Source organism: Mustelus asterias, chromosome 12 (assembly GCF_964213995.1).
Source record: "Mustelus asterias chromosome 12, sMusAst1.hap1.1, whole genome shotgun sequence".
Taxonomy (NCBI): domain Eukaryota; kingdom Metazoa; phylum Chordata; class Chondrichthyes; order Carcharhiniformes; family Triakidae; genus Mustelus; species Mustelus asterias.
The window spans coordinates 37,184,796-37,211,735 of record NC_135812.1 but is presented as its reverse complement, the minus strand read 5'-3'; the positions used below and the strand labels follow the sequence as shown (position 1 = coordinate 37,211,735).

Below are 26,940 nucleotides of genomic sequence, written 5' to 3'. Positions count from 1 at the left end.
TGTAAATTTGTAAACTGGGCACTGCTCAACACTAATTTTGGGAAACATTGAGACCATATAATATTGGCCAAACCCCACCAATGAAGTTCATGATGTTTACTGCCTCGTGTTACTGGTTCTGTCTGATCATTTGGCTGATGTGATGTTCCAAGAATTAGCAAAGTATAGGTTACTAAAGTGGAAGTGCTTCTCACATCGTCATATAGCAGGAAAATTCCTTTCCTTTTAACTGAAATGTGGCTTTTCTTGGTCCTCAAAGATAATTTAACAATTATGCATAACAGTGAATAGTAAGCAGATTTACCTCCATATTTAGCAGCTTTAGATGCAGCTGCTCCACCTGAAATAAGAGAGAATTGACAGGTAATGAATTATACAGCCATGACTGTCTATGTAGAAGTATGAGAAGAAGCATTCTGAAGATTCTAGAACATCACATTCTTGAGAAATTGCTCAAATCAAGCCAATGTTCAGATCTGCATTCAATTGTGTGAATGCCCAACTACAGAAAAAATGTGACAGAATTTTGTAAGAGGTTCTGATTGTCTTTGACAAGTTCATTTCATATTTTCTGAACTAGATTAATACTTGTGACTGCTCAAAATATCTCAAGTAGTGTGGTTTGGTTTCAATCTCAAACAGTTTTAAAAAAAATATAAGAACTACTTTTCTATGATTTACATGTAAGGTTCTTTACATTCTTCATGATATTCTTTGATGACCTATAGAAACCTGGCTATGAGTTTCACTAAAAGTGGTGACATTGGTATTATTTTGGGTGCTCACCTGCCCTAACGTCTGTCAGAAATCTTAGCAGACAATGCCCATTGTGTGCAAGTCCCATTCACAAGAATGCGTCTGGTATAAGCAGCAAGGACTGATGAGCATACTGTATATAGAATATTTGTTATATTTCGAATAAAGATTGCACTTAACTACAAAATACCCAGGTCTCCTTGATCTTCTGCTTCCTTATGCATATTTTCTGCCATAAATATATGCATGCTAATTGCCCCAACTGTTCAATGTAATAGCAAGTTCCACATTCAAACCACTCTTAAGTATTAAAGTTTTTTGTGACTTCCCTATTGGATTAATTATTTCATGTTTATGATGTCTAACTTTGGACTCCACAATAATTAGAAACATTGGCCCAGGTCTTTTGATTCTAAGAGAAGTGAGTGCTGAGGTGTTCGATGCCATTGAGAGTTGCAATGATATTGGATGTTCTGGGGAGACAATTTACACTAAAACCATAGCCCAGAAATGTGGCGAATGTACAGTGTGACTGTGGCATAAAGCTGTGAACAAGTCTTCCATTTGATCTTCAGATCTTTTTTGTGCTGTAATCTTTTAATTTTTCTTCATCTTTCTCTTCCACAGACCACAACTTGCTTTTTCAAATCATCCTCGCTGATTGTTCCTCCTGAGCCTGTAAACGCGCAAACCTGAGCAATTTGTCCTGTACAAGGCTTTGTTTTTACACTAATTTACTTAGAGCCATTCCCAGCAGTTGTGAACCCTGCATGTGTACAGCTCTAAGTAATTTAGGTGGAATGTCAAAGTCCTCAGCACAATAGCAACTCCGTCATAGCTCACCACCCACCTCAATGCACCCCATGCCCCCAACACAACTCATCCACTCCCAACACTCCTCACATCATTCAATGCTGCTCAAAATCACTGCCAAGGAACTCATTTCGTGACTTAGCACCCCATAGTCCTGACACATTCAACACCCGCCTGATGTTGTTCATGCCTCTCCTAACACAGATGCCATCCCCACAGCTGCCAGGAAATCAATGAGTCAGAACCTGTGATATGTAGGTATGTGTGACAATTAAGTAGGATGGTACCTCTTTGCTTACATTGTGCTGTAGTAAGTTTGGACTAATGATGAAAAAAATACCAAAATCTTACATTTGTAATGTCTAAGAGCTTAGTAGAACTTAGCAGACAGATAATTGCAGCCACACAAAGTTAAATTGTTTCAGAAATTATCAGTCTGATGTGAACAAGTAATCTAAAAACCCCAAAATATCTTGGGATCTTCTTGAGGGTGAATATATCATTTTTATCAAGACTCCAGGAAAGTTGGTAAATTATTGTTATGTAAGTTCTTCATTTGCACATTTTAGGCCCATCATGTGCTCAGGACAAAATCCAAAATCTTAGTCAACTTATTGAGCATGATCAGGTTACAAACAATTGTACATTGGGATGTTTTAATGCAGTGAATCAATGAACAAATGCAAATATTCTTCACTGAAGAGACCCTTGGGGGTTGACAAATGTGCCTAACCCACTGAACTATAGAAAACCTGAATCGTTTATTCTTTAATGTTCCAATGCAGGTTATTTATGTAATAACTCCCTAAGTACCACTATGCCAGATATTAGCAGCCCTATTATTTCAGGCTTTTTGCTATTGCCTTCAACTTCAATGAAATTCACTCGATTCATTTTAATTGAAAGGAATATGCCAAGCTCGTGACGCAGGTGTGGAAATCCCCACAAATTCAGAACACAAACATATTCTTTTAACAGCTTTAAAAATTGCAATCCATCAACCTTCCTATATCTGCAGTTATTTTTCTTTTGCCTTTTATATTAATATCTCCCTGTATTAGATACTTCCATTTGCACAGAATTGGGATGAGACAGACTTGTATATTTTTGAAAGAGGTTAATGGAGGAAAATGTCTTTCAAAAGACAATTATTTACCCACTCCGATGCCAGGCTGGACTCCAATGCCAGGCTGCACACCAACGCCAACGCCAGGCTGCACACCTAATCCAGCACCAGGTTGCACACCCACACCAAGACCTATATTGTGATAACAAGAATTTAATAATGATAAATAGTGTATCACTTCATAAAATTAGTGCAAATTTATGATTTTTTGGCCAATTGTGGCCAATGACGAAACAATGTGAACCCAGGAATCTTGCAGCCCTTTTAATTCCAAACATTCATTTCAACATTTATGCCGAAATGTTATTTTCCTGAACAATTTTCTTCTATGAAAGATGGAGTAAGTGCTGCATTGATGGAAGCACTATCTTTTGGATGAACTGATAGAGCCCAGTTTACCTGCTTATGTGCATACAAAAGGTCAGAAGACACCAACAAAGAATGAGACATTCTGCTGTCCTTGTTAACATTAACATCACTAAATTGTTTTGACAGTATATTTGTAAACTGGACACTAGAAACATAAAACCTATAAGCAAGAGTTGGGATTTCAGCCCTCTGAGCCTGCTTCGCCATTCATTAGGATCATGGCTGATCATCAAATTCAATATCCTGACCCCCCTTCCCCCCATATCCCTTGATCTCGTTAGCCCCAAGAGCTACATCTAATTTCTTGAAATCACAAAACATTTTGGCCTCAAATACTTTTTGTGGTAGTGAATTCCACAGATTCACCACCCCCTGGGTGAGGAAATTTCTCCTCGCCTCGGTCCTAAAAGGTTTACCCCTTATCCTCAAACTATGACTCTTAGTTCTGGATTCCCCCACCATCAGGAACATTCTTTCTGAATCTATCTCATCTAATCTTGTTAGAATTTTATAAGTTTCTATGAGATCCCCTTTACTCTTCTAAACTCCAATGAATATAATCCTAACCAATTTAGTCTCTCCTTATATGACTGACCTGCCATCCCAACAATCAGCCTGGTAAACCTTCGCTGTGCTCCCTCTATAGCAAGAACAGTAATTGCAGTAAAACATCTTTATTCCTATACTCAAATCCTCTTGCTATGGAGGCCAACATACCATTTGCCTTCTTTATTGCCTGCTGTACCTGCATGCTTACATTCAGTGACTGATGCACGAGGACACCAAGGTCTCGCTGAGTATCCAACTTTCTCAATTTACACCCACTCAATTAATAATCTCTTTTCCTATTATTGCTACCAAAGTGGATAACCTCATATTTATCCACATTATACTGCATCTGCCATGCATATGCACACATACAGTCTGTCCAACTCACACTGAAGCACCTTCTCACGGCTCACCCTCCCACACTACACAACATTAATTTTGGAAAAAATTCAGATCATACAAAATGATCATGAATGCTCATGATGTTTACTGCCTCATGTTACTGGTTCTGTGTGAACATTCTCCTGATGTGGCGTTCCAAGCATCAGCAAAGTACAGGTTATTAAGGTGGAAGCGTTTCTCATGTGAACATTACATATTGCAGACAAAATTATTTCTCTTTCTCCTAAATTTGTTTTTTCAATCCTCAAAGATAATAATTGAACAGTTATGTGGAGCAGTGAATATGTCAATAGTAGGTAGATTTACCTCCATATTTAGCAGCTTTAGATGCAGCAGCTCCACCTGAAATAATAGAGAATTGACAGATAATGATGTAGCCATGACTGCCTATCCACAGATATGACAAGAAGCATTCAGATGATTACAGCAACAATGCACTCCTGGGAAGTATGTTTTGGGATATTTTCCTCATAATAAATTTCTCATATGAATTCCATGCCTATGAATTCCATTGGATAAATTCCAAACTGTTGAAAATGTGAGACTCAAGCATTTTTTAAGAAATTCTGATTGACTTCAAGTTTGTTTAATATTTTGTGAACTAGATTAACACTCATGAACTCCCACAATATCCCAAGAGGTGTGGCGAGTTTGGTTAAGTTTCCATTGCAAACAGGTTATTCTTTAAATATTCTAAAAACTGATTTTTTTAAATGTTTGACAAGCACTTAACAGTGAATTTCAAGTCAAGGTTCCTTACACTTTTCATGATATTCTCTGTTGACACAGTAAGAAGTTTAACAGTGGGAATTCCCACTCGCCTGAAGAAAGGGCTTGGGGCTCCGAAAGCTTGTGTGGCTTTTGCTACCAAATAAACCTGTTGGACTTTAACCTGGTGTAGTTAAACTTCTTACTGTGTTTACCCCAGTCCAACGCCGGCATCTCCACATCATTCTCTGTTGACCCATAGAATATGGCCAAGCATTTCACAAAAAGTGGTGACATTAATATTATTTTGGGTGTTCACCTCCCCTAAAGTCTGTAGGAATCATATCATGATGTGGAGATGCCGGCGTTGGACTGGGGTGAACACAGTAGGAAGTCTCACAACACCAGGTTAAAGTCCAATAGGTTTATCTGGTAGCAAATACCATAAGCTTTCGGAGCGCTGCTCCTTCGTCAGATGGAGTGGAAATTTCCACTCCATCTGACGAAGGAACAGCGCTCCGAAAGCTTATGGTATTTGCTACCAAATAAACCTGTTGGACTTTAACCTGGTGTTGTGAGACTTCTTACTGGAATCATATCAGCCATTGTTCCTTGCGAGCAAGTCCCATTTACAAGCAAGTGGCTGATGTAAGCAGTAGGGACTAATGAACATGTTGCATGCTGAATACTTCTTGTATGTCAAATATAATAGACCTTAAATTACAATATGCCCCAGGTTTCATTGATCTTCTTCTCTCTTGTGTATACTATTTTCTTTAAATACGTGTATGCTAATTGCTTCCTTGATTCATTGTAATAGCGAGTTCCACATTCGAGTCACTCTGGGTATTGAAGTTTTTTGTGACTTCCCTTTTGGATTTACTGGCGATTTATTTCATATTTATGATCTCTAACTCTCGACCCCCCAACAAGTAGAAACATTGGTCCAGATTTTCCGAGTCCAATGGCAGCAAGTGCTTTTTCATATCATCGAAGCCTTTGCTGATGGTTCAACCCGAACCTGTAAATGCACAAATTTGGGCAGTTTGCTCGATACTAGGCCTTGTTTTACCTCAATTTACTTAGAGCTGTTCCTAGCAGTCATAAATCTTGCTCAAGGACACAGCTCTAAGTTAGTGGGTGCCCCACAAGACTATGTTCTCAGACCCCTACTATACTCCTTATACACCTATGACTGTGTGGCCAAATTCCCCTCCAACTCGATTTTCAAGTTTGCTGATGACACGACTGTAGTGGGTCAGATCTCATACAATGACAAGACAGAGTACAGGAATGAGATAGAGAATCTGGTGAACTGGTGCGACGACAATAATCTCTCCCTCAATGTCAACAAAACGACATTGACTTCAGGAAGCACAGTGGAGAACGTGCCCCTGTCTACATCAACGGGGACGAAACAGAAATGGTCAAAAGCTTCAATTTTTAGGTAACCAGATAAAGGCATAGAGTCATAGAATCATAGAGGTTTACAGCATGGAAACAGGCCCTTTGGCCCAACTTGTCCATACCGCCCTTTTTTTTTTAAACCCCTAAGCTAATCCCAATTTCCCGCATTTGGCCCATATCCCTCTATACCCATCGTACCCATGTAACTGCCTAAACGCTTTTTAAAAGACAAAATTGTACCCGCCTCTACTACTACCCCTGGCAGCTTGTTCCAGACACTCACCACCCTGTGTGTGAAAAAATTGCCCCTCTGGACACTTTTGTATCTCTCCCCTCTCACCTTAAACGTATGCCCTTTAGTTTTAGGCTCCCCTACCTTTGGGAGAAGATATTGACTATCTAGCTGATCTGTGCCCTTCATTATTTTATAGACCTCTATAAGATCACCCCTCAGCCTCCTACGCTCCAGAGAAAAACGTCCCAGTCTATCTTTATAACTGAAACCATCAAGTCCCGGTAGCATTCTAATAAATCTTTTCTGCACTCTTTCTAGTTTAATAATACCCTTTTCTATAATAGGGTGACCAGAACTGTACACAGTATTCCAAGTGTGGCCTTACCAATGTCTTGTACAACTTCAACAAGATGTCCCAACTCCTGTATTCAATGTTTTGACCAATGAAACCAAGCATGCTGAATGCCTTCTTCACCACCCTGTCCACCTGTGGCTCCACTTTCAAGGAGCTATGAACATGTATCCCTAGATCTCTTTGTTCTGTAACTCTCCCCAACATCCAACCGTTAACTGAGTGAGTCCTGCCCTGGTTCAATCTACCAAAATGCATCACCTCGCATTTATCTAAATTAAACTCCATCTGCCATTCGTCAGCCCACTGGCCCAATTGATCAAGATCTCGTTGTAATCTGAGATAACTTTCTTCATTGTCCACTATGCTACCAATCTTAGTGTCATCTGCAAACTTACTAACCATGTCTCTTATATTCTCATCCAAATCATTAACATAAATGACAAATAACAGTAGACCCAGCACTGATCCCTGGGGCACACCGCTGGTCACAAGTCTCCAGTTTGAAAAACAAGCCTCTTGAGGGTTGTCCTTGAGCAAGATCACCAACAACCTGTCCTGGTCCCCCATGCCGACACTATAGTTAAGAAAGTCCACCAAAGCCTCTACTTTCTCAGAAGATTAAGGAAACTTGGCATGTCAGCTACGGCTCTCACCAACTTTTACAGATGCACCATAGAAAGCATTCTTTCTGGTTATATCACAGCTTGGTTTGGCTCCTGCTCTGCCCAAGACTGCAAGAAAGTACAAAAGGTCGTGAATGTAGCCCAATCCATCATGCAAACCAGCCTCCCATCCATTGACTCTTTCTACACTTCCTGCTGCCTTGGCAAAACAGCCAGCATAATTAAGGATCCCACGTACCCCAGACATACTCTCATCCACCTTCTTCCATCGGGAAAAAGATACAGAAGTCTGAGGTCACATACTAACCAAGTCAAGAACAGCTTCTTCCCTGCTGCCATCAGACTTTTGAATAGACCTACCTCGCATTAAGTTGATCTTTCTCTACACCCTAGTTATGACTGTAACAGTACATTCTGCACTTTCTCATTACCTTGCCTATGAATGGAATGCTTTGTCTGTATAGCGCGCAAGAAACAATATTTTTCACTAATACTAATACATGTGACAATAATAAATCAAATCAAGTAGGTAGAATGTCAAGGCACTCCAGCACAACAGCAATTCAGACGTAGCTCAGCTCCACCTCAACACATTCAAGCTCATCCCATCCCAGCACAGTTCACATCATCCAATGTTGCTCAATCCCATCGCCACAGAGCTCACCTGCCAACATAGCACCCCATACCCCCAAGACAGTTCACTGTCATCAAGATACTGCTCACCCCTCTCCCAACACAACTCACCATCCCCCTCAACTGCTAGGGAATCAATGAGTGAGACCAATAACATGTAGTATGTGTGACAATCAAATAGGTTGGCATTGTTTTGCTTTCATTGTGTTGTAGTAAGTTTGTACTGATGATGAAAAAAATACTGAAATCTCAAATTTGCAATGTCTTCGAACTTACTACATTTCAACAGAGGAAAAACACCTTGGAAACTGTCAGTCTTATTTAAATAAGGAATCAGAAAACTCTAAAATATCTTGAGATTTTCTTGGTGGTGAATCTATCTTTTATATCATGACTCCAGTAAATTATTATGGGAAGTTCTCCATTTCCACACTTTGGGGCCCTTTCATGTGCTCAGGACAAAATCCAAAATCTTAGTCAATTAATTAAGCATAATCAGGTTACAAACAATTGTACAGTGGGATGTTTTGATTGCAGTGAGTTGATGAACAGTTGCAAATATTCTACAGTACAGAAGGAGGCCCTTCATCCCATCCAGTCTGTACCGACCACAATCTCACTCAAGTCCCATTCCTGTAACCCCACACATTTACTCTGCTAATCCCCCTGACACTAGGGCCAATTTAGCATGGTCAATCAACCTAACCCACACATCTTTGCAGTGTGGGAGGAGACCAGAGCACCCGGAGGAAACCCACGCAGACACGGGGAGAATGTGCAAACTCCACACAGACAGTGATCCAAGGCCAGAATTGAACCTGGGACCCTGGCGCTGTGAGGCAGCAGTGTCAACCACTGTGCCACCGTGCCGCCCTTGTCCTCAACTACTAATGAAATTCACTCAATTCATTTTAATGAAAGGAATATGCCAGGCTGGTAACAGAGGGGTGGCAAACCCCATTCTTTTAGAACATGAATACTTTCTTTTAACAGACTTCTAATGCAATCCATCAACCTTCCTTGATGAATATGGCTTCCTGCTGTTATTTATTTTTGCTTTTGATATTAATTTCACTCTGCATGGGATACTTCCATTTGTGCAGAATTGGGATGAGACAGACCGATACACATCAGAAAGAGTTTAATGGAGGAAAAATTTCTTTCAATAGACAGCAATTTACCCACTCCGATGCCAGGCTGCACACCTAATCCAGCGCCAGGTTGCACACCTAATCCAGCGCCAGGCTGCACACCTAATCCAGCGCCAGGCTGCACACCTAATCCAAGACCTATATTGCAACAATAAAAATTCAATAATTAGAAATAGTCAATCACTTCTTTATAAAATTAGGCTAAATTCAGGTTTTCTGGGTCAATTTTAACCAACAGTGAATTAATGTAAACTTAGGAATCATGCTGCCCTATTAATTTTGGACATTCATTTTTCAACGCTTAAACAAAATTTATTCTCCCTAGTTAGTATCTTTCTATGTAAAACGGAGGAAGTGCCGCATTGTCAGAGGCGATTCTCCCAGCCCGCTGCGCTGCTTTTGTAGTGTAGCGGGCTGGCAGACTCAAGCGGAGGCCATTTTACGGGCTCCCTGTTGGGCACCATGGCCTGTGTTTGTCTCCGGCAGCCGGATTTCAGGCACCATCTGTTCGGGCCTGCTAGCATCTTCCCTCCCGGCAGCAGTGGTTCACTCCAGCAGGGTTTAGTATAGCTCCCACTTGCGGGGAGTTGGCAGCCTGACCCTGCTGGAGTGAAGGGGGGGGGCAATCAAGGCCCCCCAGAGGATCGGGAGCAGGGGGGATGCCCCTTGGGCATTGCCACATTGGCAGTGCCAGCCTGGGCCCCCGGCACTGCCCAAGGGGCAAAGTGCCAATGCACAGGGGGCACCTAGGCACTGCCACCAGGCATTGTGGCCTAATGGGGGCAATGCTGATGGGAGGGCAGGACCTTTGAGAGAACAATTACTGGGGATGGGGGAGGTCCCATTGCCACTCTGCATTTGGACTGAGTGACAGAGGGAGGGAGGCCAGCAATTGGGGTTGGCAATCGGGGTGGGGGAGGAGTCCATCTGCTGGTGGGGTTGGGGCTGCCAGTCGGTGGGGGGAGATCAGGAGATTGGGGTTGCCGGGGGTGGGGGAACATCAAGACGGGCTGGAGAGAGTTGAGGCTGGCCCGGGTGTGCTCAGCGGGCCAGCGATAGGGCTGGGGGGGGGTGGGGGGGGAGGGGGTGGTGGGAAGGCCAGCGATGTGGGTTGCGGGTTAGTGATCGAGCTGGCCAGTGATCGGGAAGCCAGCAGTTCGGGGCCACTGCTATGCGCCGATCTTGGCGCTGACAGATCGGCGCATGCACAGTGGCCCATTCAGAACTATGCTGCCAGCCTCTCCAGTGGGAATAAGCCCCACCCACTAAATTTCAGCATGATTCACGCTGAGGCACTCTGCAATGCACAGCGTATGGGAGATTAAATTTAAAGCTCCCGCTAAAAAAGACAACGGGATTTACTCCAGTTTTTACACAAATTTCACACTTAGAATTTATTTGGGAGAATCTCCCCCCGTCATCTTTCAAAAGATATTATAAAGGGAATCAACCTGATAGTGACAACTTAAAAGTCCCGACAATGATATCCAAAAGAGAATGAGGCATTCTGTTTTCCTTGTCAACGTTAACATCACTAAAATGGTTTGACTGTATATTTATAAGCTGGACACTACACAAAACTAACTATGGATAAATTCAAAATCATATGAAAGAGCTTCAAACCTAAACTATGAATGCTTGCAATATTTTCTGACTCATGTCAATAGATGTGCTGGATCATCTGGCTGACGTGATGTTCCAAGAACTAGTACTAATGTGGACATTCTTGTCACATGTAGTCATTACCTATAGCATGAAAATTACTTTCTCTTTACCATTACTTGGCCTTAAAGATAATAATTTGACAGTTATGCAGACTAGGTGAATAAGTGATTTAGTGGTTTGGATCAGGAATTGGCTAGCTGTAAGAAAACAAAGGGTTGTGGTTGATGGGAAATATTCATCCTGGAGTTCAGTTACTAGTGGTGTACTGCAAGGATCTGTTTTGGGGCCACTGCTGTTTGTCATTTTTATTAATGACTTGGATGAGGGCGTGGAAGGATGGATTAATAAATTTGCGGATGACACTAAAGTCGGTGGAGTTGTAGACAGTGTGGAGGGAAGTGGCAGGTTACAGAGGGACATAGATAAGCTGCAGAGCTGGGCTGAGAGATGGCAAATGGAGTTTAATGCGGAAAAGTGTGAGGTGATTCACTTTGGAAGGAGTAACAGGAATACAGAGTACTGGGCTAATGATAAGATACTTGGTAGTGTGGATGAACAGAGGGATCTGGGTGTCCATGTGCATAGATCCCTGAAAGTTGGCACCCAGGTTGATAGGGTTGTTAAGAAGGCGTACGGTGTGTTAGCTTTCATTGGTAGAGGGATTGAGTTTCGGAGCCAGGAGGTCATGCTGCAACTGTACAAAACTCTGGTGCAGCCGCATTTGGAGTATTGCGTACAGTTCTGGTCGCCGTATTATAGGAAAGATGTGGAAGTGTTGGAAAGGGCGCAGAGGAGATTTACCAGAATGTTGCCTGGTATGGTGGGAAAATCGTATGAGGAAAGGCTGGGGGGCTTGAGGTTGTTTTCGTTCGAGAGAAGAAGGTTAAGAGGTGACTGAATAGAGGCATACAAGATGATCAGAGGATTAGATAGGGTGGATAGTGAGAGCCTTTTTCCTCGGATGGTGTTGGCCAGCATGAGGGGACATAGCTTTAAATTGAGGGGTGAGAGATATAGGACAGATGTTAGAGGTAGGTTCTTTACTCAGAGAGTAGTAAGGGCGTGGAATGCCCTGCCTGCAGCAGTGGTGGACTCGTCAACGTTGAGAGCGTTCAAGTGGTTATTGGATAAACATATGGATGATATTGGAATAGTGTAGATTAGAGGGGCTTTAGATTGATACCATTGGTCGGCGCAACATCGAGGGCAGAAGGGCCTGTACTGCGCTGTAATGTTCTATGTTCTATGTTCTAAGTCAGTGGTATGTAAAATTACCTCCATACTTAGCAGCTTTAGATGCAGCAGCTCCACCTGCAATGATAGAGAATTGGCAGGTAATTAATTACACAGCTAAGACTCACTGATTACAGGTATGGCAAGGAACATTCTGAAGATTACAGCAACACAGGATTCCTGAAAAATACATTTTCTGGAATTATCCTCATTCACACAATTTGCTTAAATTAAGCCAATGTTGGCCTCTGCATTCCATTGGGTGAATGCCCAACTGCTGAAAACTTGTGACAATGGGATGTTTTGATTGCAGTGAGTCAATGAATAGATGCAAATATTCTTCACAGAACAGTCCCTCGGAAGTTGACAAGTTACCCGTCCTACTGGATGATAGAAAACTTGAATCGTTTATTTTTTAATGCACACATGCAGGTTATTTGAGTGACTATTCCTTGAGTCCTACTATACCTGATATTACAGATTTTTAATCTTGCCTTCAACTATTAATGAGGTTCAGTCAATTCATATCAATATATTAATTTAATGAAGAAGATAACCAGGGAAAGAATAGGGCCCATTAAGGACCAAGGGGGAAATGTGTGTGTGGAGGCAGAGGGCATTGCTAGGGTGTTAAATGATTATTAGTTTAGTGTTAAAAACTGAGTGGCATAGCCAAGTTAGGCTGGAGGGATTGTTTACATGCTGTAAACCTCTTATGACTCTATAATTCATTTTAATAAAGGAATATTCCAGGCTGGTAACGCAGGGGTGGGAACCCCATTCATTCAGAACATGAGTATGTTCTTTTAATAGATTATAAACTGCAATCCATCAACCTTCCTGTACTGCTTTCTTAATGAATACAGCCATCTGCCATTATTTTTCATTTGCTTTTGATATTAATTTCATTCTGCATGGGAAACTACCATTTGCACAGAATTGGGATGAGACAGACCTATACACTTTAGAAAGACTTTAATGGAGGAAAAATGTCTTTCAATAGACAACAATTTACCCACTCCGATGCCAGGCTGGACACCTAGTCCGGTGCCTGGCAGCACACCTAATCCAGTGCCAGGCTGCACACCTAATCCAGCGCCAGGCTGCACACCTAATCCAAGACCTATATTGTGACAACAAGATAATAATTATAAATAGTTAATCACTTCTTTTATAAAATTAGGCTAAATTTCAGGTTTTCTGGTCAATTATAACCAACAGTGAATTAATGTAAACTCAGGAATCATGCTGCCCTATTAATTCTGGACATTCATTTTTCAACGCTTAAACAAAATTTATTCTCCCTTGCCAGTATCTTTCTATGTAAAACGGAGGAAGTGCCGCATTGTCAGAGGCGATTGTCCCAGCCCGCTGCACTGCTTTTGTAGTGTAGCGGGCTGGCAGACTCAAACGGAGGCCATTTTGCGAGCTCCCTGTTGGGCACCATGGCCGTGGAGTGTGTGTCTCTGGCAGCCGGATTTCAGGTGCCATCTGCTTGGGCCTGCGAGTATGTTCCTTCCCGGCAGGAGTGGTTCACTCCAGCAGGGTTTAGTATAGCTCCCACTTGCAGGGAGCGGGCAGCCTGACCCTGCTGGAGTGAAGGGGGCGCAATCAAGGCCCCTCAGAGGGTCGGGACCGGGCGGTGCCCTTTGGGCATTGCCACCTTGGCAGTGCCAGCCTGGGCCCCTGGCACTGCCCAAGGGGCAAAATGCCAATGCACAGGGGGCACCTTGGCACTGCCACCAGGCATTGTGGTCTAATGGGGGCAAGGCTGATGGGAGGGCAGGACCTTTGAGGGAACGATTACTGGGGATGGGGGAGGTCCCACTGCCACTTTGCATTTGGACTGAGTGACAGAAGGAGGGAGGCCAGCAATTGGGGTTGGCAATTGGGGTGGGGGAAGAATCCATCCGCTGGTGGAGTTGGAGCTGCCAGTCGGTGGGGGGCGATCAGGAGTTTGGGGTTGCCGGGGGTGGGGGAACATCGAGATGGGCTGGGGAGAGTTGAGGCTGGCTTGGGCATGCTCAGCGGGCCAGCGATCGGGCTGTGGGAGGATGGGGGGTGGGGGATGGGAAGGCCAGCAATGTGGGTTGCGGGTCAATGATCGAGCTGGCCAGCGATCGGGAAGCCAGCGGTTTGGGGCCACAGCCATGCGCTGATCTTGGCGCTGACAGATTGGCGCATGCGCAGTGGCCCACTCGGAGCTATGCTGCCAGCCTCCTCAGTGGGAATAAGCCCCACCCACTGATTTTCAACGTGATTCACGCTGAGGCATTCTGCAATGCACAGCGTATGGGAGATTAAATTTAAAGCTCACGCTAAAAAAGACAGCGGGATTTACTCCAGTTTTTACACGAATTTCACACTTAGAATTTATTTGGGAGAATCTCCCCCCGTCATCTTTCAAAAGATATTATAAAGGGAATCAACCTGATAGTGACGATTTAAAAGTCTCGACAATGCTTCCAAAAGAGAATGAGGCATTCTGTTTTCCTTGTCAACATTAACATCACTAAAATGGTTTGACTATATATTTATAAGCTGGACACTACACAAAACTAACTTTGGATAAATTCAAAATCATATGAAAGAGCTTCAAACCTAAACTATGAATGCTTGCAATATTTTCTGACTCATGTTAATAGATGTGCTGGATCATCTGGCTGACGTAATGTTCCAAGAACTAGTACTAATGTGGACATTCTTGTCACATGTAGTCATTACCTATAGCATGAAAATTACTTTCTTTTTATCATTATTTGGCCTTAAAGATAATAATTTGATACTTATGCAGACTAGATGAATAAGTCAGTGGTATGTAAAATTACCTCCATACTTAGCAGCTTTAGATGCAGCAGCTCCACCTGCAATGATAGAGAATTGGCAGGTAATTAATTACACAGCTAAGACTCACTGATTACAGGTATGGCAAGGAACATTCTGAAGATTACAGCAACACAGGATTCCTGAAAAATACATTTTCTGGAATTATCCTCATTCACACAATTTGCTTAAATTAAGCCAATGTTGGCCTCTGCATCCCATTGGGTGAATGCCCAACTGCTGAAAACTTGTGACAATGGGATGTTTTGATTGCAGTGGGTCAATGAACAGATGCAAATATTCTTCACAGAACCGTCCCTCAGAGGTCGACAAGTTGCCTGTTCCACTTGATGATAGAAAACTTGAATCGTTTATTTTTTAATGCACACATGCAGGTTATTTAAGGCGTGACTATTCCCTGAGTACTACTATACCTGATACTACAGATTTTTAGTCTTGCCTTCAACTATTAATGAGGTTCAGTCAATTCATATCAATATATTAATTTAATGAAGAGGATAACCAGGGAAAGAATAGGGCCCATTAAGGACCAAGGGGGAAATGTGTGTGTGGAGGCAGAGGGCATTGCTAGGGTGTTAAATGATTATTAGTTTAGTGTTAAAAACTGAGTGGCATAGCCAAGTTAGGCTGGAGGGCCTGTTTACATGCTGTAAACCTCTTATGACTCTATAATTCATTTTAATAAAGGAATATTCCAGGCTGGTAACGCAGGGGTGGGAACCCCATTCATTCAGAACATGAGTATGTTCTTTTAATAGATTATAAACTGCAATCCATCAACCTTCCTGTACTGCTTTCTTAATGAATACAGCCATCTGCCATTATTTTTCATTTGCTTTTGGTATTAATTTCATTCTGCATGGGAAACTACCATTTGCACAGAATTGGGATGAGACAGACCTATACACTTTAGAAAGACTTTAATGGAGGAAAAATGTCTTTCAATAGACAACAATTTACCCACTCCGATGCCAGGCTGGACACCTAGTCCGGTGCCTGGCAGCACACCTAATCCAGTGCCAGGCTGCACACCTAATCCAAGACCTATATTGTGACAACAAGATAATAATTATAAATAGTTAATCACTTCTTTTATAAAATTAGGCTAAATTTCAGGTTTTCTGGTCAATTATAACCAACAGTGAATTAATGTAAACTCAGGAATCATGCTGCCCTATTAAGTCTGGACATTCATTTTTCAACGCTTAAACAAAATTTATTCTCCCTTGCTAGTATCTTTCTATGTAAAACGGAGGAAGTGCCGCATTGTCAGAAGCGATTGTCCCAGCCCGCTGCACTGCTTTTGTAGTGTAGCGGGCTCCCTGTTGGGAACCATGGCCGTGGAATGTGTGTCTCCGGCAGCCAGATTTCAGGCGCCATCTGCTCGGGCCTGCTAGCATGTTCCTTCCCGGCAGGAGTGGTTCACTCCAGCAGGGTTTAGTATAGCTCCCACTTGTGGGGAGTTGGCAGCCTGACCCTGCTGGAGTGAAGGGGGGGGGGGCAATCAAGGCCTCTCAGCGGGTCAGGAGCAGGGCGGTGCCCTTTGGGCATTGCCACCTTGGCAGTGCCAGCCTGGGCCCCTGGCACTGCCCAAGGGGCAAAGTGCCAATGCACAGGGGGCACCTTGGCACTGCCACCAGGCATTGTGGTCGAATGGGGGCAAGGCTGATGGGAGGGCAGGACCTTTGAGGGAACGAATACTGGGGATGGGGGAGGTCCCACTGCCACTCTGCATTTGGACTGAGTGACAGAGGGAGGGAGGCCAGCAATTGGGGTTGGCAATTGGGGTGGGGGAAGATTCCATCTACTGGTGGGGTTGGGGCTGCCAGTCGGTGGTGGGCGATCAGGAGTTTGGGGTTGTCGGGGGTGGGGGAACATCGAGATGGGCTGGGGAGAGTTGAGGCAGGCCTGGGCGTGCTCAGCGGGCCAGTGATAGGGATGTGATGGTGGGGTGGGTGGGGGCGGGGGGGAAGGCCAGCAATGTGGGTTGCGGGTCAATGATCGAGCTGGCCAGTGATCGGGAAGCCAACAGTTTGGGGCCACTGCCATGCGCTGATCTTGGCGCTGACAGATTGGCGCATGCGCAGTGGCCCACTCGGAGCTATGCTGCCAGCCTCTCCAGTGGGAATAAGCCCCACCCACTGATTTTCAACGTGATTCACGCTGAGGCACTCTGCAATGCACAGCGTATGGGAGATTAAATTTAAAGCTCCCGCTAAAAAAGACAACGGGATTTACTCTAGTTTTTACACAAATTTCACACTTAGAATTTATTTGGAAGAATCTCCCCCCGTCATCTTTCAAAAGATATTATGAAGGGAATCAACCTGATAGTGACAACTTAAAAGTCCTGACAATGATATCCAAAAGAGAACGAGGCATTCTGTTTTCCTTGTCAACATTAACATCACTAAAATGGTTTGACTATATATTTATAAGCTGGACACTACACAAAACTAACTATGGATAAATTCAAAATCATATGAAAGAGCTTCAAACCTAAACTATGAATGCTTGCAATATTTTCTGACTCATGTCAATAGATGTGCTGGATCATCTGGCTGACGTGATGTTCCAAGAACTAGTACTAATGTGGACATTCTTGTCACATGTAGTCATTACCTATAGCATGAAAATTACTTTCTCTTTACCATTACTTGGCCTTAAAGATAATAATTTGATAGTTATGCAGACTAGATGAATAAGTCAGTGGTATGTAAAATTACCTCCATACTTAGCAGCTTTAGATGCAGCAGCTCCACCTACAATGATAGAGAATTGGCAGGTAATTAATTACACAGCTAAGACTCTCTGATTACAGGTATGGCAAGGAACATTCTGAAGATTACAGCAACACAGGATTCCTGAAAAATACATTTTCTGGAATTATCCTCATTCACACAATTTGCTTAAATTAAGCCAATGTTGGCCTCTGCATTCCATTGGGTGAATGCCCAACTGCTGAAAACTTGAGACAATGTGATGTTTTGATTTCAGTGAGTCAATGAACAGATGCAAATATTCTTCACAGAACAGTCCCTCGGAGGTTGACAAGTTGCCTGTCCCACTGGATGATAGAAAACTTAAATCGTTTATTTTTTAATGCACACTTGCAGGTTATTTAAGGAGTGACTATTCCCTGAGTCCTACTGTACCTGATATTACAGATTTTTAATTTTGCCTTCAACTATTAATGAGGTTCAGTCAATTCACTTCAATGCATTAATTTAATGAAGAAGATAACCAGGGAAAGAATAGGGCCCATTAAGGACCAAGGAGGAAATGTGTGTGTGGAGGCAGAGGACATTGCTAGGGTGTTAAATGATTATTAGTTTAGTGTTAAAAACTGAGTGGCATAGCCAAGTTAGGCTGGAGGGCCTGTTTACATGCTGTAAACCTCTTATGACTCTATAATTCATTTTAATAAAGGAATATTCCAGGCTAGTAACGCAGGGGTGGGAACCCCATTCATTCAGAACATGAGTATGTTCTTTTAATAGATTATAAACTGCAATCCATCAACCTTCCTGTACTGCTTTCTTAATGAATGCAGCCATCATAGAATCATAAAAACCCTACAGTGCAGAAAGAGGCCATCTGGCCCATCGAGTCTGCACCGACCACGATCCCACCCAGGCCCTACCCCTACACATTTACCCACTAATCCCTCTAACCTACGCATCTCAGGACACTAAGTGACAATTTTTTAGCATGGCCAATCAACCTAACCCGCACATCTTTGGACTGTGGGAGGAAACCGGAGCACCTGGAGGAAACCCACGCAGACACAAGGAGAATGTGCAAACTCCACACAGACAGTGACCCAAGTCGGGAATCGAACCCAGGTCCTTGGAGCTGTGAAGCAGCAGTGCTAACCACTGTGCTACTGTGCCACCCGATAACGCCATCATCTGCCATTATTTTTCTTTTGCTTTTGATATTAATTTTATTCTGCAAGGGAAACTACCATTTGCACAGAATTGGGATGAGACAGACCTGTCCACTTTAGAAAGAGTTTAATGGAGGAAAAATGTCTTTCAATAGACAACGATTTACCCACTCCGATGCCAGGCTGGACACCTAGTCCGGTGCCTGGCAGCACACCTAATCCAGCGCCAGGCTGCACACCTAATCCAAGACCTATAATGTGACAACAAAATAATAATTATAAATAGTTAATCACTTCTTTATAAAATTAGTGCAAATTTCAGATTTTTTGGTCAATTATCACCAACAGTGAATTAATGTAAACACAGGAATCATACTGCCCTATTAATTCCGGACATTTTCAACACTTAAACCAAACTGTTAATCACCCTCGCTAATACCCTTCTGTGTAAAATGGAGGAAGTGCTGCATTGTTGGAGGTGTTACCTTTCAAAAGAGATAATAGAGGAAATCTACCTGTTCATGAGGATTTAAAAGGTTTGACGATGCTATCCAAAGAAAAATGTGACATTCTGTTTTCCTTGCCAACATTAACATCACTAAAATGGTCTGACTGTATATTTATAAATTGGACACTACTCAACACTAATTTTGGAAAAAAATCAAGATCATATGATAAAGCTTCAAACCTCAGCTATGAATGCTTGCAATGCTTTCTGACTCATGTTAGTAGTTGTGCTGGATCATCTGGTTGACATGATGTTCCAAGAATTAGCAAAGCAAAGGTCACTAATGTGGATGTACTTGTCACATGTAGTCATTACATATGGCATGAAAATTACTTTCTCTTTACCATTACTTGGCCTTATAATTTCATAGTTACACAGACCAGTGAATATGTCAATGGTATGTAAAATTACCTCCATACTTAGCAGCTTTAGATGCAGCAGCTCCACCTGCAATGATAGAGAATTGGCAGGTAATTAATTAGCACTTCAGCGGTCACGGGCATTCGGCCTCTGATATTCGGGTAAGCGTTCTCCAAGGCGGCCTTCGCGACACACGACAGCGCAGAGTCGCTGAGCAGAAACTGATAGCCAAGTTCCGCACACACAAGGACGGCCTCAACCGGGATATTGGGTTCATGTCACACTATTTGTAACTCCCACAGTTGCGTGGACCTGCAGAGTTTCACTGGCTGTCTTGTCTGGAGACAATACACATCTTTTTAGCCTGTCTTGATGCTCTCTCCACTCCCATTGTTTTGTTTCTTAAAGACTGGATTAGTTGTAAGTATTCGCATTCCAACCATTATTCATGTAAATTGAGTCTGTGTCTTTATAAGTTCTGTTTGTGAACAGAATTCCCACTCACCTGAAGAAGGGGCTTAGAGCCTCGAAAGCTTGTGTGGCTTTTGCTACCAAATAAACCTGTTGGACTTTAACCTGGTGTTGTTAAACTTCTTACTGTGTTTACCCCAGTCCAACGCCGGCATCTCCACATGGTAATTAATTACACAGCTAAAACTCTCTGATTACAGGTATGGCAAGGAACATTCTGAAAATTACAACAACACAGCATTCCTGAGAAATACATTTTCTGAAATTATTCTCATTCATGCAATTTGCTCAAATTAAGCCAATGATGGTCTCTGCATTCATTTCACTGGGTGAATGCCAAATTGCTGAAAACTTGTGACAATGGGATGTTTTGATTGCAGTGAGTCAATGAACAGATGCAAATATTCTTCACAGAACAGTCCCTCGGAGGTTGGCAAGTTACCCGTCCCACTGGATGATAGAAAACTTGAATCGTTTATTTTTTAATGCACACGTACAGGTTATTTAAGAAGTGACTATTTCCTGAGTACTACTATACCTGATATTACAGATTTTTAATCTTGCCTTCAACTATTAATGAGGTTCACTCAATTCATTTCAATGCATTAATTTAATGAAGAGGATAACCAGGGAAAGAGTAGGGCCCATTAAGGACCAAGGGAGAAATGTGTGTGTGGAGGCAGTGGATATTGGTCAGGTGTTAAACGAATATTTTACATCTGTGTTCACTCATGAGAATGAGGAGTTAATTATGGAACTTGGGGAGAGAGACTGTGAGGTTCTTGAGCAAATTGTCATAAGGAGTGACAAGGTATTGGCGGGCTTAAAAGTGGACAAATCTCCAGGTCTGGATGAATTATGTCCCAGGCTGTTGTGGGAGTCAAGGGAGGAATTTGCAGGGATTCTGACCCAAATTTTTAATTCCTCTCTGGCCACTAAGCTAGTGCTGCCAAATAAACCTGTTGGACTTTAACCTGGTGTTATGTGACTTCTTACTGTGCTTACCCCAGTCCAACGCCGGCATCTCCACATCACTGGGGAGGTGCCAGAGGACTGTAGAACAGCTAATGTAGTCCCACTATTTAAGGAAGGTTGTAGAAATAAGCCAGGGAACAATAGACCAGTGAGTCTCACGTCTGTGGTTGGGAAACTACTGGCGAAGATTCTGAAGAAGAGAATCTATCTCCATTTGGAGAGACAAGGTTTGATCAAGGATAGTCAGCATGGTTTTGTCAGAGGGAGGTCATGCCTAACAAATTTGACTGAATTCTTTGAGGCTGGTAACACAAGGGTGGGAAACCCCATTCATTCAGAACATGAATATGTTCTTTTAACAGACTTATAAACTGCAATCCATCAACCTCACATTTGGAAACAGATGGACTTATTAGTGATAGACAGCATGGTTTTGTGAAGGGGAGGTCGTGCCTCACTAATTTGATCGAGTTTTTCGAGGAAGTGACGAAGGTGATAGATGAGGGAAAGGCAGATGATGTTGTATACATGGACTTCAGTAAAGCCTTTGACACGGTACCTCATGGTAGACTGGTACGAAAGATGAAGTCACACGGGATCAGAGGAGAGCTGGCAAGATGGATACAGAACTGGCTTGGCCATAGAAGACAGAAGGTAGCAGTAGAGGGGTGCTTTTCTGAATAGAAGGCTGTGACTAGTGGTGATCCACAGGGATCAGTTCTGGGACCTTTGTTGTTCATAGTATGTATAAATGATTTGGAGGAAAATGTAGCTGGTCTGATTAGTAAGTTCGCAGATGACACACAAATTGGTGGAGTTGTGGATAGTGAAGAGGATTGTCAGAAGATACAGAAAGATATCGACCGGTTGGAGACTTGGGCGGAGAAATGGCGGATGGAGTTTAATACGGACCAGTGTGAGATAATGCATTTTGGAAGGTCCAATGCATGTAGGAATTATACAGTAAATGGTAGAACCCTTCGGAGTATTGACAGGCAGAGAGATCTGGGTGTACATGTCCACCGATCACTGAAAGTGGCAATGCAGGTGGATAAGGTAGTCAAGAAAGCATATGGCATGCTTGCATTCATTGCTCAGGGCATTGAATACAAAAATTGGCACGTCATGCTGCAGCTGTACAGAGCCTTAGTTAAGCCTCATTTAGAATATTGTGTACAATTCTAGTCACCACACTACCAGAAGGATGTGGATGCTTTGGAGAAGGTACAGAAGAGGTTTACCAGGATGTTGCCTGGTCTGGAGGGTATTAGCGATGAGGAGAGGTTGGATAAACTCGGTTTGTTCTCACTGGAATGACGAAGGTTGAGGGGTGTCCTGATAGAGGTCTACAAGATTATGAGTGGTATGGACAGAGTGGATAGTCAGATGTTCTTTCCTAGGCTGGAAAAGTCAAGTACTAGGGGATATAGGTGCGTGGGAAAAAGTTTAGAGGAGATGTGCGAGGCAAGTTTTTTACACAGAGAATGGCGAATATGTGGAACGCACTGGGAGGTGGTGGGACAGGTACAATTGCGGTATTTAAGGGGCAACTAGACGAATACATGAATAGGATGGGAATGGAAGAATACGGACTCCGTAAATGCATACAGTGTCAGTTTAGGCAGGCGTCATGGTCAGCACAGGCTTGGAGGGCCAAAAGGCCTGTTCTTGTGCTGTACTTTTCTTTGTTCTTCGTTCTTGCTGTACTGCCTCCTTGATGAATACAGCCATCTGCTATTATTTTTCTTTTGCTTTTGATATTAATTTCATTCTGCATGGGAAACTTCCATTTGCACAGAATTGGGATGAGACAGACTTATATACATTAGAAAGAGTTTAATGGAGGAAAAAATGTCTTTCAATAGACAGCAATTACCTAGTCCAGCGCCAGGCTGCACACCTAATCCAGCGCCAGGCTGCACACCTAATCCAGCGCCAGGCTGCACACCTAATCCAAGACCTATATTGTGATAACAAAATAATAATTAGAAATAGTTAATCACTTCCTTATAAAATTAGTGTAAATTTCGGATTTTCTGGCCAATTATCTCTAACAGTGAATTAATATAAATTCAGGAATCATGCTGCCCTATTAATTCCGGACATTCATTTTTCAACACTTAAACCAAACTGTTAATCTCCCGAGCTAATACCCTTCTATGTAACATGGGGGGAGAGCTGCATTGTCAGAAGTGTCATCTTTCAAAAGAGTTAATAGAGGAAATTTGCCTGTTTATGAGGATTTAAAAGGTCTGATGGCACTATCCAAAGAAGAATAAGGCATTCTGTTGTCCTAAAATTGTTTGACTACATATTTATAAACTGGACACTACTCAATGCTAATTTTGGAAAAAATCAAGATCATATGATAAAGCTTCAAACCTCAGCTAAGAATGCTTGCAATGCTTTCTGATTCATGTTAGTAGTAGTGCTGGATCATCTGGTTGATGTGATGTTCCAAGAATTAGCGAAGCAGTGGTCACTAATTTGGGCATGCTTGTCACATGTAGTCATTACATATAGCAAGAAACTTACTTTCTCTTTACATTATAATAAAAGCAAAATACTAAGGATGCTGGAATCTAGAACAAAAACAGAAAATGCTGGAGAAACTCAGCAGGTCTGACAACATCTGTGGAGAGAGAATAGAGCCAATGTTTTGAGTCTGGTTGGCTCTATACTTTCTCCATAGGTGCTGTCAGACCTGCTGAGTTTCTCCAGCATTTTCTGTTTTTGTTTCTCTTTACCATTATTCGACTTTGAAGATAATTATTTGATAGTTATGTAGACTAGTGAATATGTTAGTGGTCGGAGATCTTGTGGCACAGTGGGTAGCTTGCCTGTCTCTGAACGAGAAGTTCTGACTTTGAGTCCTCCCCCAGGACTTGATGGCCAAGGAAGGTACATTAATAATGTGGCCAAACAGTTGAGTATCAACCTGCAATATCCTTTTAACATGCCCAATGGCAACGGGTGCTAAGAGTAGGAGAAACTCCTGGTCAACTGTGCTTGATGCAGATGGTGCCCCTCAAACTTTAATTTTTTTTTAGGGGCAGCACGGTGGCACAATGGTTAGCACTGCTGCCTCAAAACGCCAGGGACACAGGTTCGATTCCGGCCCAGGGTCACTGCCTGTGTGGAGTTTGCACGTTTTCCCCGTGTCTGCGTGGATTTTCTCCAGGTGCTCCAGTTTTCTCCCACAGTCCAAAGATGTGCAGGTTAGGTTGATTGGCCATGCTCAATTGTCCCTATGTGTCAGGGGGATTAGCAGGGTAAATACGTGGGGTTGCGGGGATAGGGCCTGGGTGGGACTGTTGTTGGTGCAGGCTCGATGAACCAAATGGCCTCCTTCTGCACTGTGGGGTTCTATGATTCTAGGTAAAATTACCTCCATATTTAGCAGCTTTAGATGCAGCAGCTCCACCTGCAATGATAGAGAATTGACAGGTAATTAATTGTAGAGCTAAGACCCTCTGTATACAGGTATGGCAAGGAACATTCTGAAGACTATAGCAACATGGAAGTCCTGAGAAATAAGTTTTTTGAAATTATCCTCATTCACACAATTTGCTCAAATTAATGATGACCTCTGCATGCCATTGGGCAAATGCCCAACTGCTGAAAATTTGTGCCAAAATTTCTTAAGCAGTTCTGACTGCCTTTGGCAAGTTTATTTGATATTTTCTGAATCCACTTGTGAACTCAAAATATTCCAAGAGGTGTGATGAGTTTGGTTTTGTTTCAATGACAAACAAGATTTATTTTTTTAATTATGAGGATTGCTTTTTATAATGTTTACATCACATAACAATAGCTTTCAAGTCATGCTTCTTGATATTCTCTGCAAACTGATAGAACTTGCCCAAGTGCCTTAATAAAAGCAGTGTGACTGGTATAACTTTTGGTGCTCAACTGCTGTAAAGTTTGTCAAATGGTCGCATCAGCCACTGCACATAACAGGCTAGTTGCATTTGCAGGAACACTGAATTCAAGCTGTAAGGATTAATGTATGTCTAAAAAGCTTGTGCACAATTACAATATGTCCAACTGCCTTGACCAGTTTTTCACGCATTTGTCTATTTTTTTCCTTAAAGGCATGAATACTATTTGCCTCAACCAGTCACTGTAATAGTGAGTTCCACATTCTGACTGCTCTCTGGGTAAAAAGGTTTCTCTTGAATTTCCTACTGGATTTATTGGTGACTATTTTATGTTTTCGGTGTCGAGTTTGGACTCCAAAGTAAGTGAAAGCATTTGTTATAGGTCAAGTACCAAGACCTTTCATAATCTTAAAGCCTTCAATCAGGTCACTCCTCAGCCTCCTCTATTTTTTGGAGAAAAGAACGTCAGTCTGTTTAGACTTACTTGATAGGTATAACCTCCAAGTTCTGGTATTGTCCGTTTAAATGTTTTTGCCACTTCTACAGTGCGTCTAAATTCTGTATAGAGTTTGAACCAAGGTTTTATGTAAGTTCAGCATAATCTATCTATTTTTCAATTCTATTCTGATTGGCCAGCAGCTTTGTGGTCCCAGCAGTGTCCACTACTTTCTTTTGGCACTGCTGGGACTACAGCAATGCCGAGGAAGAAGTGAAGATGTCTCCTGGACTGAGTCTGGAGATCTTGGATGGGCATAGCTGGGAAGCTGCAGCAAGGGGATAGGAGGATTGGGAGTTTGGGTTAGAAGAGCTGGGGGAGAGGAACAACTGGGATGGTGGGTGGGGGTGATGGGTGCCATCTAAACATCTTAGAGGTGGTTCTTCCCCAGATGGGCACAAAGGCAGGGGTTCCCCAAAGTAAGTAACCCGCTTCCTTCTTACCAATAACGTGTGTAGTGAAAGTTGACAGGTTGATCACCATACCTCCTCATTCCCCCATCGACTGAAAACATGTGGCAGAAAAGGAATGAGACCCTTGAGTTGTAGTTAATTGCCACTTAAGGCTTGAGGGCGGGTTCTGAAGACTGTGGAGGAACAGAGAGATCTTGGGGTCCATATCCACAGATCTCTAAAGGTTGCCACTCAAGTGGATAGAGCTGTGAAGAAGGCCTATAGTGTGTTAGCTTTTATTAACAGGGGGTTGGAGTTTAAGAGCCGTGGGGTTATGCTGCAACTGTACAGGACCTTGGTGAGACTACATTTGGAATATTGTGTGCAGTTCAGGTCACCTCACTATAAGAAGGATGTGGAAGCGCTGGAAAGAGTGCAGAGGAGATTTACCAGGATGCTGCCTGGTTTGGAAGGTAGGTCTTATGAGGAAAGGTTGAGGGAGCTCGGGCTGTTCTCTCTGGAGCGGAGGAGGCTGAGGGGGAGACTTAATAGAGGTTTATAAAATGATGAAGGGGATAGATAGAGTGAACGTTCAAAGGCTATTTCCTCGGGTGGATGGAGCTATTACAAGGGGGCATAACTATAGGGTTCATGGTGGGAGATATAGGAAGGATATCAGAGGTAGGTTCTTTACGCAGAGAGTGGTTGGGGTGTGGAATGGACTGCCTGCAGTGATAGTGGAGTCAGACACTTTAGGAACATTTAAGCGGTTATTGGATAGGCACATGGAGCACACCAGGATGATAGGGAGTGGGATAGCTTGATCTTGGTTTCAGATAAAGCTCGGCACAACATCGTGGGCCGAAGAGCCCGTTCTGTGCTGTACTGTTCTATGATCTATGTTCAATAGGCCTGAGGGTGGGCAGGCTACCTGAAGCCTTACTCTCCCACTATAATATGGATAACAGATTGGGGGTGATGGGAAGGCAGCAGGCTGGCAACCCACTTTTTGAATCATAGAATCCCTACAGTACAGAAAGAGGCCATTCGGCCCATCGAGTCTGTACCGACCACAATCCCACCCAGGCCCTACCCCCAT

At 42.9% G+C, this 26,940-nt stretch overlaps 1 protein-coding gene across 15 annotated transcripts in view; it reads right to left on the bottom strand.

Moving 5' to 3' along the window:
* Positions 1–26,940, bottom strand: part of LOC144501380 (uncharacterized) — a 338,685-nt gene that overhangs the window by 103,450 nt on the left and 208,295 nt on the right. For 11 of the 15 annotated variants that reach the window (XM_078225050.1, XM_078225051.1, XM_078225052.1 and 8 more), the window contains 13 exons: positions 24,461–24,496; positions 22,949–23,032; positions 19,678–19,713; positions 18,926–19,009; positions 17,596–17,631; positions 15,830–15,913; positions 14,854–14,889; positions 13,041–13,148; positions 12,068–12,103; positions 9,158–9,265; positions 4,322–4,357; positions 2,726–2,827; positions 305–340 (listed from right to left, as the gene is read on the bottom strand). In XM_078225050.1, coding sequence (XP_078081176.1) covers positions 305–340; positions 2,726–2,827; positions 4,322–4,357; positions 9,158–9,265; positions 12,068–12,103; positions 13,041–13,148; positions 14,854–14,889; positions 15,830–15,913; positions 17,596–17,631; positions 18,926–19,009; positions 19,678–19,713; positions 22,949–23,032; positions 24,461–24,496 — 822 coding nt within the window. The remainder of the gene's footprint in view (positions 1–304; positions 341–2,725; positions 2,828–4,321; positions 4,358–9,157; positions 9,266–12,067; positions 12,104–13,040; positions 13,149–14,853; positions 14,890–15,829; positions 15,914–17,595; positions 17,632–18,925; positions 19,010–19,677; positions 19,714–22,948; positions 23,033–24,460; positions 24,497–26,940) is intronic. The other 4 variants (XM_078225055.1, XM_078225063.1, XM_078225065.1 and 1 more) reach the window with 2 other exon arrangements.